The 18,746-nt window shown below is 37.2% G+C and overlaps 1 protein-coding gene across 2 annotated transcripts in view; it reads right to left on the bottom strand.

The window, feature by feature from the left end:
• Positions 1-304: 304 nt before the first annotated feature.
• The window catches only part of TRHDE (thyrotropin releasing hormone degrading enzyme), a 346,334-nt gene continuing 327,892 nt past the window's right edge, over positions 305-18,746 (bottom strand). For both annotated transcript variants that reach the window (XM_075931934.2, XM_075931938.2), the window contains 4 exons: positions 17,103-17,270; positions 16,388-16,528; positions 11,725-11,806; positions 305-9,113 (listed from right to left, as the gene is read on the bottom strand). In XM_075931934.2, coding sequence (XP_075788049.2) covers positions 8,970-9,113; positions 11,725-11,806; positions 16,388-16,528; positions 17,103-17,270 — 535 coding nt within the window. In that variant the 3' untranslated portion in view covers positions 305-8,969. The remainder of the gene's footprint in view (positions 9,114-11,724; positions 11,807-16,387; positions 16,529-17,102; positions 17,271-18,746) is intronic.

Below are 18,746 nucleotides of genomic sequence, written 5' to 3'. Positions count from 1 at the left end.
TATTTTCACCCCCATGGACTTAGCTGAATGGGTATGTAAAGTGGGAGAATATTTTGCACTCAGAACTTCTCATTTTGTTATAAACATATTTTGCTTTTGTGCTAGTCTCTGCATCTTGTTTTTGTCAACTGTTTTTCTCTTTTATAGGGCTCTTCAGTGTATCCACTCAGCATTATTAAGCTGTTATCTCAAATGAAAATGGGAACATAATCAAAAGGCCAAGAGTATTATTTATCTTAGCGTTGACTCCACATGTCAGAAAATTAAGACAGTGATGAATTACACATTACTGTACAAAATTTTATTATCAGAGACAAAATTCAAATTTGTTCTGCTTAAAATACAGAAGATAAAGCTTCCCATTTAGAAAAATCCATTTAGTTAGTCCTTAGTTAGAATGGAATAAAACTTTCACACTGAATACATATTGGTTCAATATTTATGAAGTAATTTTTACAGGCATATAATAAACACTTTTTCAGTTAAACTGTAACACAACACATATATTTTATTTGGTTAATGCTTTAAATTGTCCAGTGACATTTTGCATTTGCTAATATAGTAATAATGGATCCACTGTCATTCCCAAATCCTAGGACGGTAAGAGAAACAAAAGGGAACAAAAAAACTTGTTAAATTTGACAACTGTAAACTACAATTTAGCCTTGGGAAGCAATTAAGATTTTCCAATATGCAACATTATATGCCATTAAGTAAAAGAGGACTGAAGTCATGCCTTTGGGGCAGTATAAAGAAAATTATTATTTTCAGCACAACACTTAAGTACATACTTAATGTTTAGCATATGGCTAAGTTTCTCCCTTTTCCAAAAATCTCTGATTCAGCAAGGTGCTTAGGTACACTTTAAACATGAAAAGTTCTGATGTAGCTTCATAGCTTGTTTCTTTCATAACAGTAGTTGGTCCAACACAAGATATTACCTTACCTACCTTGTCTTCTAATTTTAAACATGTGAGTAGTCCCAGTGAAATCATTGGGACTGCCTACATGCTTAAGAACCTTTCTGAATCATAGCTTAAAACATTTAAACAGATGCTTAACATTATACATGTGCTACAGTGGTTGGCTGAATTGGGGTGTTCAACTCATACTTTAAGAGATTAATACATGTGCTTAATTGCTTGGCTGAACTGGAACATTTATTTATGAACAGTAATTATAGATATATTTTCAGTGATGATCACCAAGAGCCTTATCATGCAGACTTTAGCTCAGGTGGAGTTTTGCCTAAGCAAGGGGTCCAGGATAAAAATCTGTACATATATATTTTAAATGTACATCTAGAGAGACGGAGAAATCTGATACCATTCAATATTCTTTTCTTTCTTTTAAAATATAAACGGCATTTGAATTATACAAAACATGATCTGATGTGTGAAACAACTGGCAAACTATATGTAAATCAAGAGATTATACATCTTATTTGAGAAAGAATTACATTCAAGAAAAAATATATATTTCAGAATTGATGGAAAATATGCTTTTAAATTACAAAATTTGAATCAGTTTAAAGCAGAGACAGAATTAATAAAATAACTCAACCATTATAATGAGTATAAATAGCTTCAGCACTCTTTCCTTGTACTTGTGATGCTGAAGGAAGTCTCATGTAGAGTCTTTTAGGAAAATAATCTGATTTGTTAGGAAGCCATTAGTTATGTCCGACTTGTATCATCTATGTGTATTTTTTGAACAGTTTTCAGGTAGCATATTTCACATATATGTTTATATTCCGTAAAAGTAGAGAAATCAAGCATCTTCAGCACAATACCTGATGATGTGCAATAATACTTTTGCATTTATGAGGCTACAATGTTCTCACCCACACCAAAGCCTATTGCCCCTTAAGCATAAAAACAACATAGCAAAATCACATGTACATAGATAGTAAAGCTGTCTTTGTAGAGGGCAGTTATGCAGCAGTTACAATGATATTTTAGTAGAAGAGAGATTGATCAGAATTTTTTTTCACCGAGTTTCTGACATCAGGGAACCTGGTTGTTGCTAAAGTCTAGAACTTGCAGAAATTACATAAATAGGGGCCTATGAGAGGGTAGCAGCTACACTCTTTCCAAAACAATATTCTGCAATTCTTAGAACATAATATAAAGCTTTATCATACTGGAATCAGAGTATAGCATTATAACAAAAAGCAACATGAAAAGCAAAAACAAAAGATCAATCAAATATGTGCTATTGAAATATGGCATATATAATTTTCACATGGCTCTCCAAAAAACAATGGGCTAGTTCCGCTGGTTGTGCTCGGTTGTACCACAAAGAGTATGCCAGCCAAAGAGCTGGCTTCATATATGTATATTACCAGTTTGGTTACAGACATATACATAAAATTGCAGAAATTAACAAGGATTTACAAAGATGCCTGGCACAGAGCTGGATGAGCATTTGTTCTTGGGTTGTTTCTATGTTCTAGGGCATATTCTGTAGTCCATTAAAAATTCCTTTACAATAATATCAACGTGAGGCAAATCCTAACAGTGCAATTACTCAATGAAATTTTGAGTAATGGCTGCAGTAGAGCTCCCTAGCTCTTTCTCCATGTGGCTTTGTAGTGCTGCACAAATAATTCCTGCCAGAAGGTTTTTTAACTCTAGGACTGTTACTCTTACGAGTATTTTTTACTGATGTATTGTTACTCTGTATTGCAAATGATGCACAAGCAGCGACAAGACTATTCAAGCACATTAATTAGAACTTGCTTCGCTGTTTATGAAATATATTCTAAGCGTTGCCCACTGGTTGAGGACCATGGATCTGATCCAGTAATCGCTTAATCCAGTAATCCTCATTCAAGCAGGTAGTTTCATTGAAGTCAGTTGTATGGACTGTGGGTTTCACAGCATGAGACCCAGTGCTCAGTTTGTACCAAGGATTGTCAGGGCTGAGCCCAGGTACCTCCAAACTTGGCAGTTCATAGCCCTGGCACTTCTCATCTTACTGTGTCAGTTATGGATGTAAAAAAAATTGTTTGAGTCTCAGCAGCTAATTCCTTGAGCCCCAGCACTTCTACCATTACAAATTAAACACTTATCAGACCCCCGTCTGTGTTTGAATTTCTGGACAATCTCGTGGGTCATATCTTACTTCTTCTGAAGTCAACAGAAAAATTCCAATGGCTCTCAATTCAGAATGCTGACTCAGCCTTCCTTTAAAATAGACTTAATTTGAAAACTTGTCATAATGTTGGGCTCGATTGTACAAGCGCCACTCTGGTGAGTAGCCCTTACATACAGCAGTTTTAGCCTCCTCATTCTTTACAATGGGAGTAACTCATGACAGCAAGTGATACTTGTACAAGTCAAGGTTTCCTTTATTGTATGTAAATATTTCTTTCAAGAAAGTCAGAAAATAATTTATTAACAATTATAGCAATGTATATAATAATTACAGGTTTATGTATTATAACAGAACCACACTGACTTCAGCACAATACAGACTTGCACTGACAAATTGTAATTTTGCCAACGTGTTATAATCCTAATATAAAATCCATGAACTTTCATTGATGTACTTTCTTTCATTTTTGGCATTACAATGCACTTTTACTACCATACATTTGCAGTGGCAACTTTCCAAGGTCTTTGTTAGAAAAAGTTACCTGAAAGTCAATGGCAAATTTTCAACATTTAAAAAATACATTGAAAAAGAAAGGATTTTATATGGGTCTTTGCCAGTATTTTACAATTCAAAATATGTTAAATGTTTCAAGTGAGTTTTGAAGAAGAGACGTTAAAGAAAACTAAGCCCTTTCAACAATTTTGGGCAGTGTTTTCCAACTTAGATTCCTAAAACAAATGGTCCAGATTTTCCCTTGCTGTGCAGACATAAAAATATGTCATGCAAAGCCACAGGAAGATCACAGATTTATAACTCTCAAGGCCAGAAAGGATCACTGTGCTCATCAAGTATGATCTCCTATATATCACAGGCCTTTGAACCACCCCAAAATTATTCCTAGAGTACAGATTTTACAAAAACACTCAATCTCAATTTAAACATTGCTAGTGATGGAAAATCCACCACAATCCTTGGCAAATTGCTCCAGTGGTTGAGTACAAAACTTATTCTGTATTTCCAATCTGATTTTATCTAACATCAAATTTCAGCCATCATTGTAGCCTAAAAGAGCATCCAGTAATATACACCTTCTTATGACAATCTCCTCCTAGTTGACAGTGTAAAGAGCTTGCCTGCATCCTAGTGATTCTCAATTGCTTATTGGCCCTTTACAGCTATTGCAGTAGATAGAAGTTAGTGTTGAGCTGTTCTAACTTAATGCACGCAGAATGACCTGGTGTCCAACCAGTTCAGGAGAGCAGTCTCTATACTCTCCCATGTTCACAAGTTGTATGGCTGTGATAATAATTTGGGCTAATATTGAGATATGCTGGGCATTCATCACTAAAGATGGTTGAAAACCAATTCTGGAAAATATGGTCCCTTTTTCTCATGAAGAATCTGGATTTTTTTTTTTTTTTTTTACAAACTCTGTTCCCCACATATTGATTTCCATGGGAATAGTCAATGGTCAGCAGATCTGAAAAAAACAAAGCCACTTTTATTTAGATGTTTAAAATATTGGCACCCATATTTGAAAATGCGACTCTTCTTATGTGCAGTAGTCTATGAAAAATAATAATAGCTGCTATGCACCTTATGGAAAACATGTCTGTAGGACTCATGTATATAATGGATTCAGCATATATATGTGTGATGCTTTTCTTATTTTTTTCATTCTTTATTACTAAAGGGTTAATTGAATGAATCAGGATCATTGATTTGAAAGAGTTCATTGGCACCAATGGAGGTCACAAAACTCAATGGCATCAAGAATTGTGTGCAACCTCAAAACCTCACAAAATTCACCTTCAATATCTCACAGAGGACTGGAATTCACACATTTGCACTGAAAGGATCATAATATTTCAGGCATACCTGGCCCCAGTTAATGAAATATTATAGTTCTGCATCAAAACCTTACAGAGCTAATGTTCAGACACTTCCAAAAATAACCCAGGGAAACCTTGGTTTAAGAAGAAAAGAATCATAGAATTCTAGTCTAATTCATTCTTAGGAGCCATGCCAGTGGACATGATACCACCAACTATAATGGGTCAAATTCACTACTGATATAAGTTGGTAACTGTACTAGCTTTAGGGAACCTCCAGATTTGCTACTGGAGAGTGTTATAGAAGTAAATAAATTATTGTAGTATCATGGAGTTGAACCTATTTGTGTCTACTGTTGATTTTTTCCTGCATTATCCCTGTAAAGCTATGTCTAGACTGCAGAGTTTTTGTGCAAAAACTTGTGGAGTGTCCACACTTCAAGTTTGTTTTTGCACAACTAAATTGACAGAACGGAGGGGGTTTTGTGCAAGAGTTATTCCTCTTTCTACGAGGAATAAGTCCTTTTTGCGCAAGAGCTCCTACGCAAAAATTTGTGTGGGGACAAGGAACTGCTTCTTTTTGCACAAAAAAACTCTGTTGAAAAAAGCAAAGGTGCTCTGGTGGCCATTCTCTTGAATAGCTATCAGCGCTTTCTTTCGAGAGAGCGTCTGTGCAGTCCGGACGCTCTCTCGTGCAAAAGCGCATCTTGCGTAAGAAGCCTGTAGTGTAGACATAGCCTAAGAGATAACCATTGACTATAGAAGAATAAAGAAAGCTGTTCTGTGTTCATACACATATGAAAGGTAGAGGTGAATCTATATGAAATATCTAAACGCTGCTGGTGCTTGAGGGAGTTCAGAATCCAAAGTGCATTATAATTCCCAATTTTGTAGTTAATCCTTCTCATTGCACATGTCCAAACAAAAAACATGCACTGAAGTTCAGAATGTTCAAAATCTGGATCAAAATCTAAATTTTGCAGCTCAGACACATTTCTAGTTATGGACAGGGGAACAAAAGAGAAAAATAAATGAGTTAAACAGATTTTTTTCCCTAAGAAGAACATTTTATAAAGCTTTCCATGAGGTATCATCTGCTATTTAATACATCACTGTCTGAAACTTAAAAATAAAAGAATCTGGAGACATATCTAAATGCAGGGTTTCTAAGTACTGTAAAAAAATCTACAGTTTTATTTCATTTATGCCATTTAAATGTAAACCTGATTCAATTCAAAACAGAAAAATACAAAATATTTTAAAAATAAACATTAGGGATTTATAATGGAAAGGGCCAACTGGACCTTAACTACAGTAGCAACATAACATCACTATAATTATACAATAATCATATGCAAAACAACAATTGGTATGTACAGTACAAATAACTAGGGCTTGTTATTGGTAGTAGACCAGTCTCTCAATACTGCTAAAACATTAATAAAGCAAACTAAAATGTTAGATTTGCACCCAACATTAGCGTTACTTACTAGAAAATACTATAAACCATTAGAATCCCATATCTAAAAAACAAATAATAAAAACTGCTCTGCATTCTGGAATTCACATATTAAAAGCAAATCACTACTTTGTAACATGTCAGTCTGCCCTTTATTGTAGCCCATTATCATTGAAAAGGTCAGAAACGCCTACATATGTCCCAAATGTACCAAGTTCAAACTGTAGAAACAACCATGTGATCAATGAGAGGCTAGAATGCAATCTGAGATACTCAGGCTACTGGGCACAAAGAGAGAAAGACTCATTTTTACTGAGTTTTCCAAGCCCATTCATGTTCCAGCATTTAGCTTCCTATAGACTCTTGGACCAGCAAAGGTTTGAAGGGACTTTCAATCATATTCTGGCTCTGTTTTGATATGACAGTTCTACGTGGTATTTTGTCATCAACTTAAAAAAAATGCAGATACATACTGGTGTTGAGGCAGAATTTGATCAACCACATTATAACAACTCTTTGCATGTTTCCATCAGAGGATACTGGAGTGCTTGACTAATACTAAGTAAGCCTCACAACATCCCTGTGAGGTAGGTAAAAGATACACAAGGAGAACTTCATTCAACAAAAACATGATAATGTCTAGGAGGAAAACACAGAACCTCGCTAATATTGCATCGCAAATGTTTGGGTCTTATCAGGAGCAAAGAACACCCTTCTATTTTGTAAGGTCACACTATTCAGCAGTGCTGCACTGCTAGCGTTCAGTGGAACAAATGTCTAAACAAGGCTTTGTACACTTGGTCCATGTAAAAAGATGGAATGGGAAGGCAGAGTTCTGCAGCTGCTGAGCTGGTGCTATTCTGCTGCATTAACTCACTGTCGTTGAGTCAGTAGTAGAGCAGGATACTCAGGATGCGGCTATCAGTTCTTGAGGAACAGAGTTCCATGGGAGCAGAAGAGTCTTTTCTCTCCTTACAACACTGTGAGCACTCCAATCTGCCAGTTTGCTATGCTGATATTGGCTGGGTCTTTGCGGGGTCCCCACTTGTAACTCATCTGTGAAAAACTTGTTGAGGATGAGTTACTACTACTGTGCTGAATTTTGTGAGTTGAACTGCTGTGTAAAAATTTTCCTACTTTGTTTGGTCACAGTCCCCAAACTACAGAGCTGATCTCTCAAGTTGCAGAAGAGCCAGAAACAGTTAAATGGTGAGGGCAGAGATATTAGTGTATATCTGTCTTCACCTATGAACTACCACAAACCACTTCTGGTGATCTTTCTATGGTTTTGCTCTTTCCACATTCGCAGCATGGGAGAATTTTGGGGCCTAAGATGAGAACATCAGTTTTCATTCCCAACAGATGGCATTAATGGTGAGCAATATCATTAAATACTAGCAAATTCACTATATTATAGGACTGGGAAGAAAAATATATTCGGGTTTCAAATTCTAGTATACTTCATGTGAATCACAGGAAAAGTGCAACAGAAATAGAAGAACAGTAGCCATGATAAATATGTATGTTTCACATTAAAGAAAACATTGGAAAAAATGGTAGGATTGTATTTGAGTGAAAATATTACTCAAATGCAGACACAACCATGGAGTATCTAGGTAAGATAGCTTTACTGGTTAAGTTTGTGTTCATGGATCCAGGTTATTTTCCTCTTTTGCCTATATCCATTTGAATTTGTTGAGTATTTATGACAGCTGTGCATTAGCAGTGGTGTAATTACAACACATGTTAAGTAACACATCCTGAATACCATTGTCTCATAAAATCATTCTGAGGAGGTGGTTTATGGAATCCACCCAAAGAGCTATGCAAAGTTCTCATCATAAACATTGCAGATGTTGATGATTAGAGTTTAAAATGGTTATTTCACTGATCAGCAGTGAATATAATTAACTTACGGAATTAGTGTACTATGTGAGTGGTGTCTCACAATGCATGTACACTTTATTTTAATAAAGAAATGGGGAGACTGCATATATAACAACTGGCAACTCAAAAATGAGTTGGCATCCCTATAATCATAAAGAGACAATCTGAGTGCTGAAACGAGTGGCATTTATCAAATTAGGGTGACATTACATCTCGTGCCACACCTGTGTTTGTAGTCCTACACACTTCCCTCCCCTTTTCTTCATTCCTTCTGTTCATTGCAACACTGATTGTCATAGATAGTCTTTGTGCTTTTGCATAATGCCCATCTTTGATGTAACAGGAACTCACATACAAAACATGGTCATTATAAGTAAGCATGCTGGAATACAGGCAGGGACCATACAACCATGCACAAAATACTCTGAAGTTTTTTCAAACTGACGGTAACATTTACATGCACCATTTAATATCATGTTTGATCATGTACACTGAGGACTGGATTTCACAAGCATTCATGACTGTCTCTTCTTGCAAGAGTTCCTTTACAGTTTTAATAAGAGCCCAGAGCAAGAAAACTCCCTGCAATTCTGAGCTTGTCTTCTCCAGTTCAATGTCAATGCTCTCAGATTTTCATATATTGTACCTCCTCTTGCACAACTTCACATTCAATGGTTAGTTAGACACAGAGATTAGTGTGTTAGAGATTTTCTTAGCCACTGGAATAGTTCTTCTTTATATAACATTTGCCACCGTACATTGGCTCCCACTGTTTCCACAGCTCGAGAAAAAGAGGAGGCAGCTCCTTCTTTGTGGCTCTTTATAAAATTCTTTAGCTGGAAATACAATTTAAAATCAACAATTTAAAATTGAACTGAAGAGAGGAAGACTTTCCGATGCATGTAAACAAGTTAGATATTTAGGACAAAACTCTATGATCACCACTGAAGTAAATGTAGTATCACGTAGAGAGCGATTTACTGCAAAATGCAGTAAGACAGCAGACTGTGTCAATTAAGCGTGATGTGCTTGCTTCAAATTGCACTGTAAGATATTGACATGTCAATGCCGGATCACATTAATATCATTTCCTCTTTCTCTCTTGTAGCCCAGCTGCTACACATTGCAGACAGCTGGGCTGCTTTGAAGTTTTACTCCTACTTAAGAAACTAAATTGGGAGGGTTGGAAATGCTCCCAGTTGAGCTTTATAAGCAAAAGTCAAACTGAAGCAGCCCTGCTGCCTCTAAAGAGGGTTGGTTTAATCAAACATTAAAATGGATGTTTAACTCAGCCTTGCAGAACTACTTACTTTACCGCTGTACAGATTGATTATTTAGCGAAGAGAGTGGATCAATTTAAGAAGTTACTGACCATAGCTACAGCGTGAAGAGCCCATCAAAAGCAGTATGTTGCTAATTATTCTCAGATTTTGGACTACTGAAAAAGATTCTTTCTGATACAGAGAAATTTTGGTCTTGAACAACAAACAGAATGGGTAGTAGCAGTGACTTGTATGATAGTCAGATTTGAGTAATAGTAGAATTTGAGTTGCTTTGTTAATGACACTGATGTTCTCTGGATGAGACAAAGATACAGCCGGGTGGTCTGCACTGCATTTAACCTCATGTATCAAATTGTTGATTTTTAGGAGAGGGTGTTAATTAGCCTCCTGGGGTATGTCTACACTACCCTCCTATTTCGAAATAGGAGGGTAATGTAGGCATACCGCACTTGCAAATGAAGCCCGGGATTTGAATTTCCCGGGCTTCATTTGCATAAGCCGGGCGCCGCAATTTTTAAATCCCGTCTGGTTCGAACCCCGTGCCGCGCGGCTACACGCGGCACGAACTAGGTAGTTCGAACTAGGCTTCCTAGTTCAAACTACCTAGTTCGTGCCGCGTGTAGCTGCGCGGCACGGGGTTCGAACCAGCCGGGATTTAAAAATGGCGGTGCCCGGCTTATGCAAATGAAGCCCGGGAAATTCAAATCCCGGGCTTCATTTGCAAGTGCGGTATGCCTACATTACCCTCCTATTTCGAAATAGGAGGGTAGACATACCCCTGGTGAGGCTAAATGCCATACATTTATTGCATCTTGACCTTAGACTAGCAATTTGTGCACTTGTTTAAAGCTAAAGGGTCTGATCCTGCATCTAAGGCACTCACTAGCATTAACAGAATTTACAGAGGGTGCTGAACACCTTCCAGGAGGCGCTCAGCATCTTTGAGGAGCAGACCTTACATTTGCACTCTTTTTTACGAATATATTTTCATGGCCAGTTTGTCTCAAAGGAGGTGGAGCAGCCTACCCACATTATGGGAATAGGAACCCGGAGTGCAGCATGCTCTGGCACACCGTCTCAACACTGACAACTGGTTGGTCTATTGCTCTCAAACGGACGGCCTCGGGGAAGCCAAGTGAGGTTATTCCCTGAGTTCTGAGTCTGCCAAAACTGGAGTGCATAGAAGAGTACAACGTAACCATGCAGGCTGTAACCAGCCTTTGATTAGCCATGATTATATTTCATAGGAAAAATTTATCCATTTGTGATGATACATGGCAGCTGCTAAGCTCACCACCACATTGCCACACAACTTCAGACAGGCAGGGGAAGGCTATAATCAATTGTAAGAGCAGGTTAATTTAGGCAGGATGCACAAAATCACTGAAAGAAAATCAGTCTGGAATGCCAGGATTAGCCGTTATCCTCATATGTAAAGTACTGTTTGTGAAGGATCAGGAGACAGAACATTGACAGTATCCCCTGCTCTTATCACAATACACGGAGGTTTTAACTTTGTCTACAGCATCTACCTAAAAGGGATACAAGAGGCTGGGGTTTAACAGCTTGATCATTGGATGGTAACTCCAGCAGCATAGCACCACCTAGTACTGCACTAGTGTTCCAGTCCTAGTACAGAATTTAAGCCATGATTATCTGTCTGCAAGTCAGAGTGCTGAGAAATAGTTCATGTATATAATATTTCAAAATGGCTAAAAATCTCATTTTTAAGTCACATGCCTGGTTCCCCAGCCATAGGCAGATGACAAGAACAGGAGCACTTCAGCATTAAGACCAGAATAAGTTTAATACTGCCATGCAGCTGAGAAAGAGTTGCCTGCGTTATCTCTTTTGCCCACAGGATCCTTGACAATCTGATTTAACAGCTGCAAAACATTAGCCTCTTGCTGCACGCTAGCAAAATGAGCCCGTGTCACCTGCTAGGCACCAAAAGCTCTTACATGACTGGATCCCACAGTGAGAGAGAACCCCACAGTGACTCATAACCTCCCCATAGCCACTTTTAGTTCCTCTTCAGTTAAAAGATTTCTTAACCCCTATGATCTTCTCAGCTGCCCGCACCTTGCTTTAGACCCCAACTTTAAACGTTTAAATAAATTAAGGCAAAAACAAGTTCAAGCACCATGATGCAGGTAATATTTACCTCATTTAGTTCTTCTTCAGTATTAAGGAATTCTGTGACTCCACTGATAAGTTTGGAATTCATAAATAATGCTTCTCCATATCTGCAAAGGTAGAAAAACACACACATACATCAAGTAAGCCTAAGTACAAGATCATCTGAATGAAAGTATTTGATTACACAGATTTCCATTAATGGATTATACCCATCTCAAAATCACCTCAGTCAGTATAGATTGCAAAGGCAAGAGGAAGAAGAGGGAAAGGACAGTTTTATCCTTGTAGCTCAAGCCTTAAAACATATTTTTTTAGTTGTGTGTTCTTTTTTCCAATTGTCCTTACTGTCTCATTTACATAACTAGTATCCATTGCATGGATGAGCTGCATCTGGTTGTCTCCTTCCAGTACTTAAAGGCTTGTGTACATATGAGAGTTGATTTGTACTAAGGTAGTGCACTTAAAGTAGAATCACTGTTGCTGATTCACTCTACCTTAATCTACATTAACTTCCTTGTATAATCCTGCAACTGAAAAAACATGGGAATGATGACATCTCCAAAAGAAGTAACCTGACAATAAAAATACAAAGCCTTATATGATTGATGTTTAAAGCCAAGTGTGCATCTTGCTATTGTTGCTGAATATATTTTATTTCACTGAAATGCTGTTCCAGTCACTTACTTTGAAAGTGGTCACATTGACTCACTCCACTTGCTTGTCTGAAGTTTCTAGTATGCCCAATTTTTAAAAAAATACATCTAGTCTACATCTGTTAGGCTAAAGATAAACCAAGTAAAAGGATGGCTTCTGAGTTTCTGCATTACACCTAGAAATGTTTCTCTAAATCTCTGCTTTGTGGAGTTGCATTCTAAGAGTAGCCAAGCAGCATTTTTTCAGGATTCGCATCCGTCAACATAGCAACAGCTATCTGATGAAAGCTACAGAGAATTTGTCCTTAAAACAACACCTAATTTATCTTCCTCCCTCTGGGCATAACTGTATTAAAGATAGAGAGAAACCAATTCTGCCCTCGGATATGCACACGCATTTGGAGTTCTCTGAGGGCAGAACTAGACTCACACATTTGCTTTTTCCAGTGAGATTTGGAGAACCAATTCATACTTGAAACTGAAATGTTCTAGCATACCCACAGCTTTCTTTTCTGTTCACATCAACCTTATACTAAAAATAATTATGCTGAAACTTTTAGGTAGTAAAAGCCAGAGAGTCTTTTTAAAATGAAAGTTTTATTTAAATATATGTACAATTCTAAAAAGAGAACTTTTGTTTTGGAAAAGTTTCTATTTTTGAGGAGTTAGTTCCTTTGCTTATTAACTGGAACTTCTGTGTAAGGAACAGTGTTTCAGGTAACAACATTCCTACTCCCTGTTCACTAATAACTGAATTATTCATGAATATTTCAGTAAGCACTTCTCTTTTTCCAAAGCTTCAGTCACACTTACACACCCAAACATTCACAGGCAAATGCTTCCTCTGGGAAGACATATGGATTTCAAGAACCTTTCAGCATGTATAGGCTTTCAAACAAATAGTCCATTATTATTTCACAACTCATGACTGACTGCTTGGAAAACTGGAAGCTTCTCTGGATGGGGCCTTTCGACAAGGTTACTAGTCCACTTCACAGAAGTGAGCTCATGAAAAGAATTGCCGGGATTTTATTTTTCAAGCAGCCTTCACTGTGTCCACAGTGTAGACAAGAAGTAGTAAAATTAATCTTTTCCTTGAAAATTATGCCTTAAGAATTATTGCACTGTTTGCTATCTTGCTCTTTCAACTACTGACCTTGACAAACTGTCAGATAAAACAGTAATGGCATAACAGAACCAGCAAACCAGTGTTTCTGCATCACAGAAGCACGTCATCTAGGAATGATGAGAGTCTACTCCTGCTCATTTATTTACAGTGCCTGATTTTCCAGTACCTTGCAGCTTTTCTAGCTATTTCACCTGTGGAAAGTGGGCATAGAATACTACCAGGTTTGGCTAGTACTGTAGTATTTCCAGCCTACTTTGGACAGATATAAATGAAATTAGAAAGCAGAGAGAATCAGGCCCATGGTCAGGAATGTAGAGATTGCTATTTTCAGATGTTGGGTAAAATTGTCAAAACAAAGGGTCCTGAGCACCATTTCCTAAACTGAATTGGAAATTCAGGGGCCTAACTTCCCTTCATTTTTAGTGAGACTTCGGTTAGGCTCTTAGATACCTATATCACTTTTGAAAACAGAATTTAAGCACTTTAGATAATTTTACTCACTGGTTAAGGGGTGTGATAAATATACTTTAAAATGTCATTAAAGAATTACATTTTGGTGCTGTTGTTTCATCAAAATGACATACTAATAGAAAAATCAGTTTTAGCATCATTTAATTGTCCTCAGATACCTCATATTACTATACTGAATTACTAAGTATTTTATAATAAAGTCCATGGAAAATACCATAGAGCTGATCATTGTATTAAATTAATGTTTCCTTGTGAATTATTAAAATATTTAGTAAACTGACATATCTAATAATACTAAAATAAAGACTGTGAAAAAGTTTATCATGGGACCGTATGTTGTCTTGATTAAAAGTCTTCAATGAAATGTTGCACAACCCATTGTACATTTGAACTCAAATTTTTAAAAGGTCCCAGTCCCACAAAAATTTAAGATCACTATCATACATTCCTCCATCAGTGTTTGATTCTGACTGTTTTATGGCATATTTTTATGATGCTTTAAACAATTTTTCATGAAAGGTTTTAATTGCCTGTTATAAAATTTATGTACATGATACGCTGGAGTTATTTCAGTCTATCAGGAGTATGCAATAAGAGCTCTGTGGGGTGAACTCTAGTGAATCTACCGCAAACTGGCCTGCCACATTGTCCATGTGCACCCTGCTAACACATATTCCCAGTTCTCTAAAGTGCTTTAATCTCATCCTATTTCAAAGATGACTAGATCAAGGTGAATTAATAAACAAGGACAGTCTGAATTTGCATGCACAGTACAAAGTAGAGTCATACCCCCGAATTGCTGCAAAATAAATGTTGTGTGGATAAGCCCTAATTTGTATTTGGGGATCAGTACAGTATTGGTTAGCCACAAGATTGCTGTAGTACAGTGATTCTCAAAATTTAACAACCCAAAGGCCCCATTTGTATTTAAACATTTTCAGGGACCCCTGTCCTGCTGCTTCTTTGAAGCCCCACTCCTTCTCCGAGACCCCCATCCCCCATTTGCTCCATCCCTCCTCCCTCTGCCATGCATTCTCTTCAACTCTCACTCATTTTATTCAAGGTAGGTAGGAAGCCTGCCTTAGTCCCATGATGGGGAGGAGTTGAGGAGGGAGGGAGGAGGAGAAGTTGATCAGCGGGGTCCACAGATCCCCTGAAGTTCTGTCATAGACCCCTAGGTGTCCATAGACCCCATGGACAAAGGAGACGTGAGTCAAGAACAGGACTTTTGTCACTTCTCATCAAAAGGGAGATAATGCAATCCCCTGCTACACAAGTGCATTCTGAGACTAAATTCCTTACTGCTTAAAATGCACCTGGGTACCACAGTGATGGGTTTCACAGCAAAAAAATAACTTGGGTGTACGCTTTAAAAAGCTTGCTCCTGGACTAAATATCTCCAAAATCGAATTTCTTCTCAAAGTCAATTTTCCCAGCTGAACTGCACTGCCATAAAATCTTCTAGACCCTCCCCCAATCTTAACCAAAGTATCATGGACAGCAAACAGAAGGCCATATTTCACACTCTTGGAAAGCTTTACCAACATGGAGTTTCCAACAAATCCTCATATTGATAGGGGGGGTGGTTATGGTGGGTTGACCATCCAAGATGCAGACATGAGGTGTGGGCTCTTTTACCCTCATTATGTCCAATGATCTGGAGTGAAATCCTGCTAGTCTTGGGGATATCCAAAAAGAACCAAGAGTATCTCCAATCAGTTCTCTATCTGCCTCCAGATCAAAATTCCCCTCAGGTGAGTTTTGGGACCATGGATGGGAATTCGAAGTATGATAATATTACAAGAGTCCAAATTATATTACACTGGAACCAGCTACAGTCATGGAGCACAGCACACCATAGAGAGAAGCTTTCCAAAAGTCTTTTCTCCTTCTTGGCCAGGTATGTCTCCACCCAAAAGGCTGGCCCTTCAAACAAATGAAGACTGTGTGTAAGGTCATCGTTAAGCTGGAGGGAAGGGAAATGATGTTCCATTGTACTGAACACCCCTCCATTCCATAAACATTGGAACATTTCAAAAAGGTTCTTCCCCCAGTCCTGCTTGCCTAGTCTGCAGCAAACTTTTCAGTTATATCTAACTCAGGCAAAGCTCCCAGTGAGAGATTTTTTGACTAAGTAAGAACAGGACTGTTGGATTTGGCATACATATAGAACATATCATCACAAAGACAATAAATTAATGGTCAAATTTATATATATGAATATATGATACATCTATGAATAGCTTTATATCATATAATATATATACATACATTACACATACATCCATGCATTAGATAGATAGATAGATAGATAGATAGATAGATAGATAGATAAATAGATAGATAGATAGATAGATAGATAGATAGATAGATAGATAGATAGATAGATAGATAGATACACAAAATAAGACACTACAAATAACTATTATCTATACCTGGCATTTAATATTTTCCATTTTTCTCTGAAAAACTTCCAAGCAAGATCCCTGCCATGTGGATTTCGAGCTACGTGGATTATGACATCAATTGCATCTTGATCCAGGACAACTTCTGAATTGAGAGACAGGTTCAGAAGCCTTTAGGAGTGAATAAAGGGGGGAAAACTGTTTAGTTGTTACCAATAAGACCCAGAACACTTGTCATCTAATAATGAAAGAGCAAAGACCAGAAATTGCTAAAAGATTTATTTAAATTCACAGGAGAGCGCTGAATTTTATTTGTGAAATTCCAAAGAACACACACACTTTTTAAATAAAAAATATCTTCCATCCTGCAACTGGATTGAGAGCTCTCTAAAAGTAGGAAGATTTTAAGCATAATTGCAGGTGAGTGGAATATGTTAGCAAAAGCTGAGATCATGTGAAATGCTCCGTATGTACTTTTAAGAACTCTACACTCAGACCATCTTGATCAAAAAGTTTGCTAAGTGAACCTGGCCCTGTTTATGGTTTGGAAATAAAATCATGAAAAATTCATACATTTGCAAGGGACTAAATACAAAACTATATGATACTCTAACTAGAAAGTAATTTTATGCTGTAAAAACAGGGTGTCTCATTTACAGATAAATGCTAAGATGGGGACGCAATATAATTACTGAACCAGTTATCCATGACAAAGAATCAGAAACACATAAATAGATATTTCTACCTGTTTAACAAGTTTCTATCATCACTGCAAGTTAAGGCTTCTAACAATATTTTCTTCTCAGATACGGCTATGGTAGAATGGAATTTCATCCAAATGAACTCCCATACATCTTCATCCATCAATGAAACTCCTGTACAGTAAACGACATCTCTGACGTTTAGTGGGATTCTAAAAAAGCAACCCATAGAGCATTGTATTATTAAGCAGCTTCAGAGTAATGAAAAGGGATACAGGACATTGCTACTTTAATTCCTATAAGACTAAAAAAATAAAATAAAACATTTAGAAACTTTTGGTGTATTACACTTATCTTCACAGTTTTTCCTTCACCGATAACTTTCAAAACTGGATATTGAATTAGAAAAATTTCTGGTAGCACAGCATGCACCTGGAATACCTTTTCTGATACCACCCATCACAACTCCAAAGGTGTATAAAATTGTAGTTCTATAACTTCCTAACTCACAAACGTCACACTTTAACTATGAGGGCACATACATTAGCTTTATAACTTAGCACGTGCTTATACAAATTCCTAGATAACAAAGCCAGAAAGGACAGCTCACCCAGACAGCTCTCCTGTGTATCACAGGCCATAGAACTTCCCTGAATTAACTAAAGCATATCTTTTAGACCAACATCCAAGATGTATTTACAAATTGCCAGTGCTGGAGAATCCATTACAGCTCTTGGTAAGTTGTTACAATGGTTAGCTTGCCTTCCCTGTTAAAAATATTTGCCTTTCTTCTGGTCTCAATATGACTAGCTTAAACTTCCAGCCATCAGATCTTCTGACACTTTTGTCTGCTAGATTGGAGAGGCCATTAGTAAATATTTGAGCCCTATGTAAATGTTTACAGACTCACCTCTTGAACTTCTCTTTCTTAAGCTAAGTAGATTGACCTCTTGGACTCTATCACTGTAAGGCATATTTTCCTAATCTTTAATCATTCATGTGGCTCTTCTTTCAATCCTTCCTAATTTATTAACATCCTTTTTGAACTGTACAGATCTGAACTAGACACAGTATTCCAGCAGCTGTCCTGCCACCGCCAGCATAGACAAATATATTCCAACTCAAGATTCATTTGTTTATACATCCAAGGATTGTATTAGGCCTTTTTACCATGCCATTGCATTGAGAACTCATGTTCAGCTAATTGTACACCACAGCCTCCAAATCTTTTTCATAGTCACTGCTTCCCAGGATAGAGTTCCCCACCCTGAAGTATGGCCCATGTTCTTTGTTCCCACATGTACACCTTCAGATTTTGTCATATAAAAATGCATACTGTTTGCTAGCCAAGTGATCCAGATTGCTTTATGCAAATGACCTGTTCTCTTTATTATTTACTTCTCTTCTTCTGATTTTTGTTTCATTTGCAAATTTATCAGTGATGATTTTATGTTTTCTTCCAGGTCATCATTTAAAATGTTAAACAGCTTTAAAAGGGTCAGTTTTAATAGGACAAAGAACTGATCCCTATAGGACCCACTCACTCGATGACTGCCTATTTACAATTACACTTTGAGACCTAACTATTAGCCAGCCAGCTTTCAATCCATTTATGTATGTCATGTTGTCCATTTTATATTTTTCTAGTTTTTAATTAAAATACATGAAGTTGCCTATCAGAAGTTTAA

This window comes from Pelodiscus sinensis, chromosome 1 (assembly GCF_052426305.1).
Source record: "Pelodiscus sinensis isolate ZL-2025 chromosome 1, ASM5242630v1, whole genome shotgun sequence".
In the NCBI taxonomy this organism is placed as follows: domain Eukaryota; kingdom Metazoa; phylum Chordata; order Testudines; family Trionychidae; genus Pelodiscus; species Pelodiscus sinensis.
The sequence above is the reverse complement of the archived record's forward strand: the minus strand, read 5'-3'. Positions and strand labels throughout refer to the sequence as shown.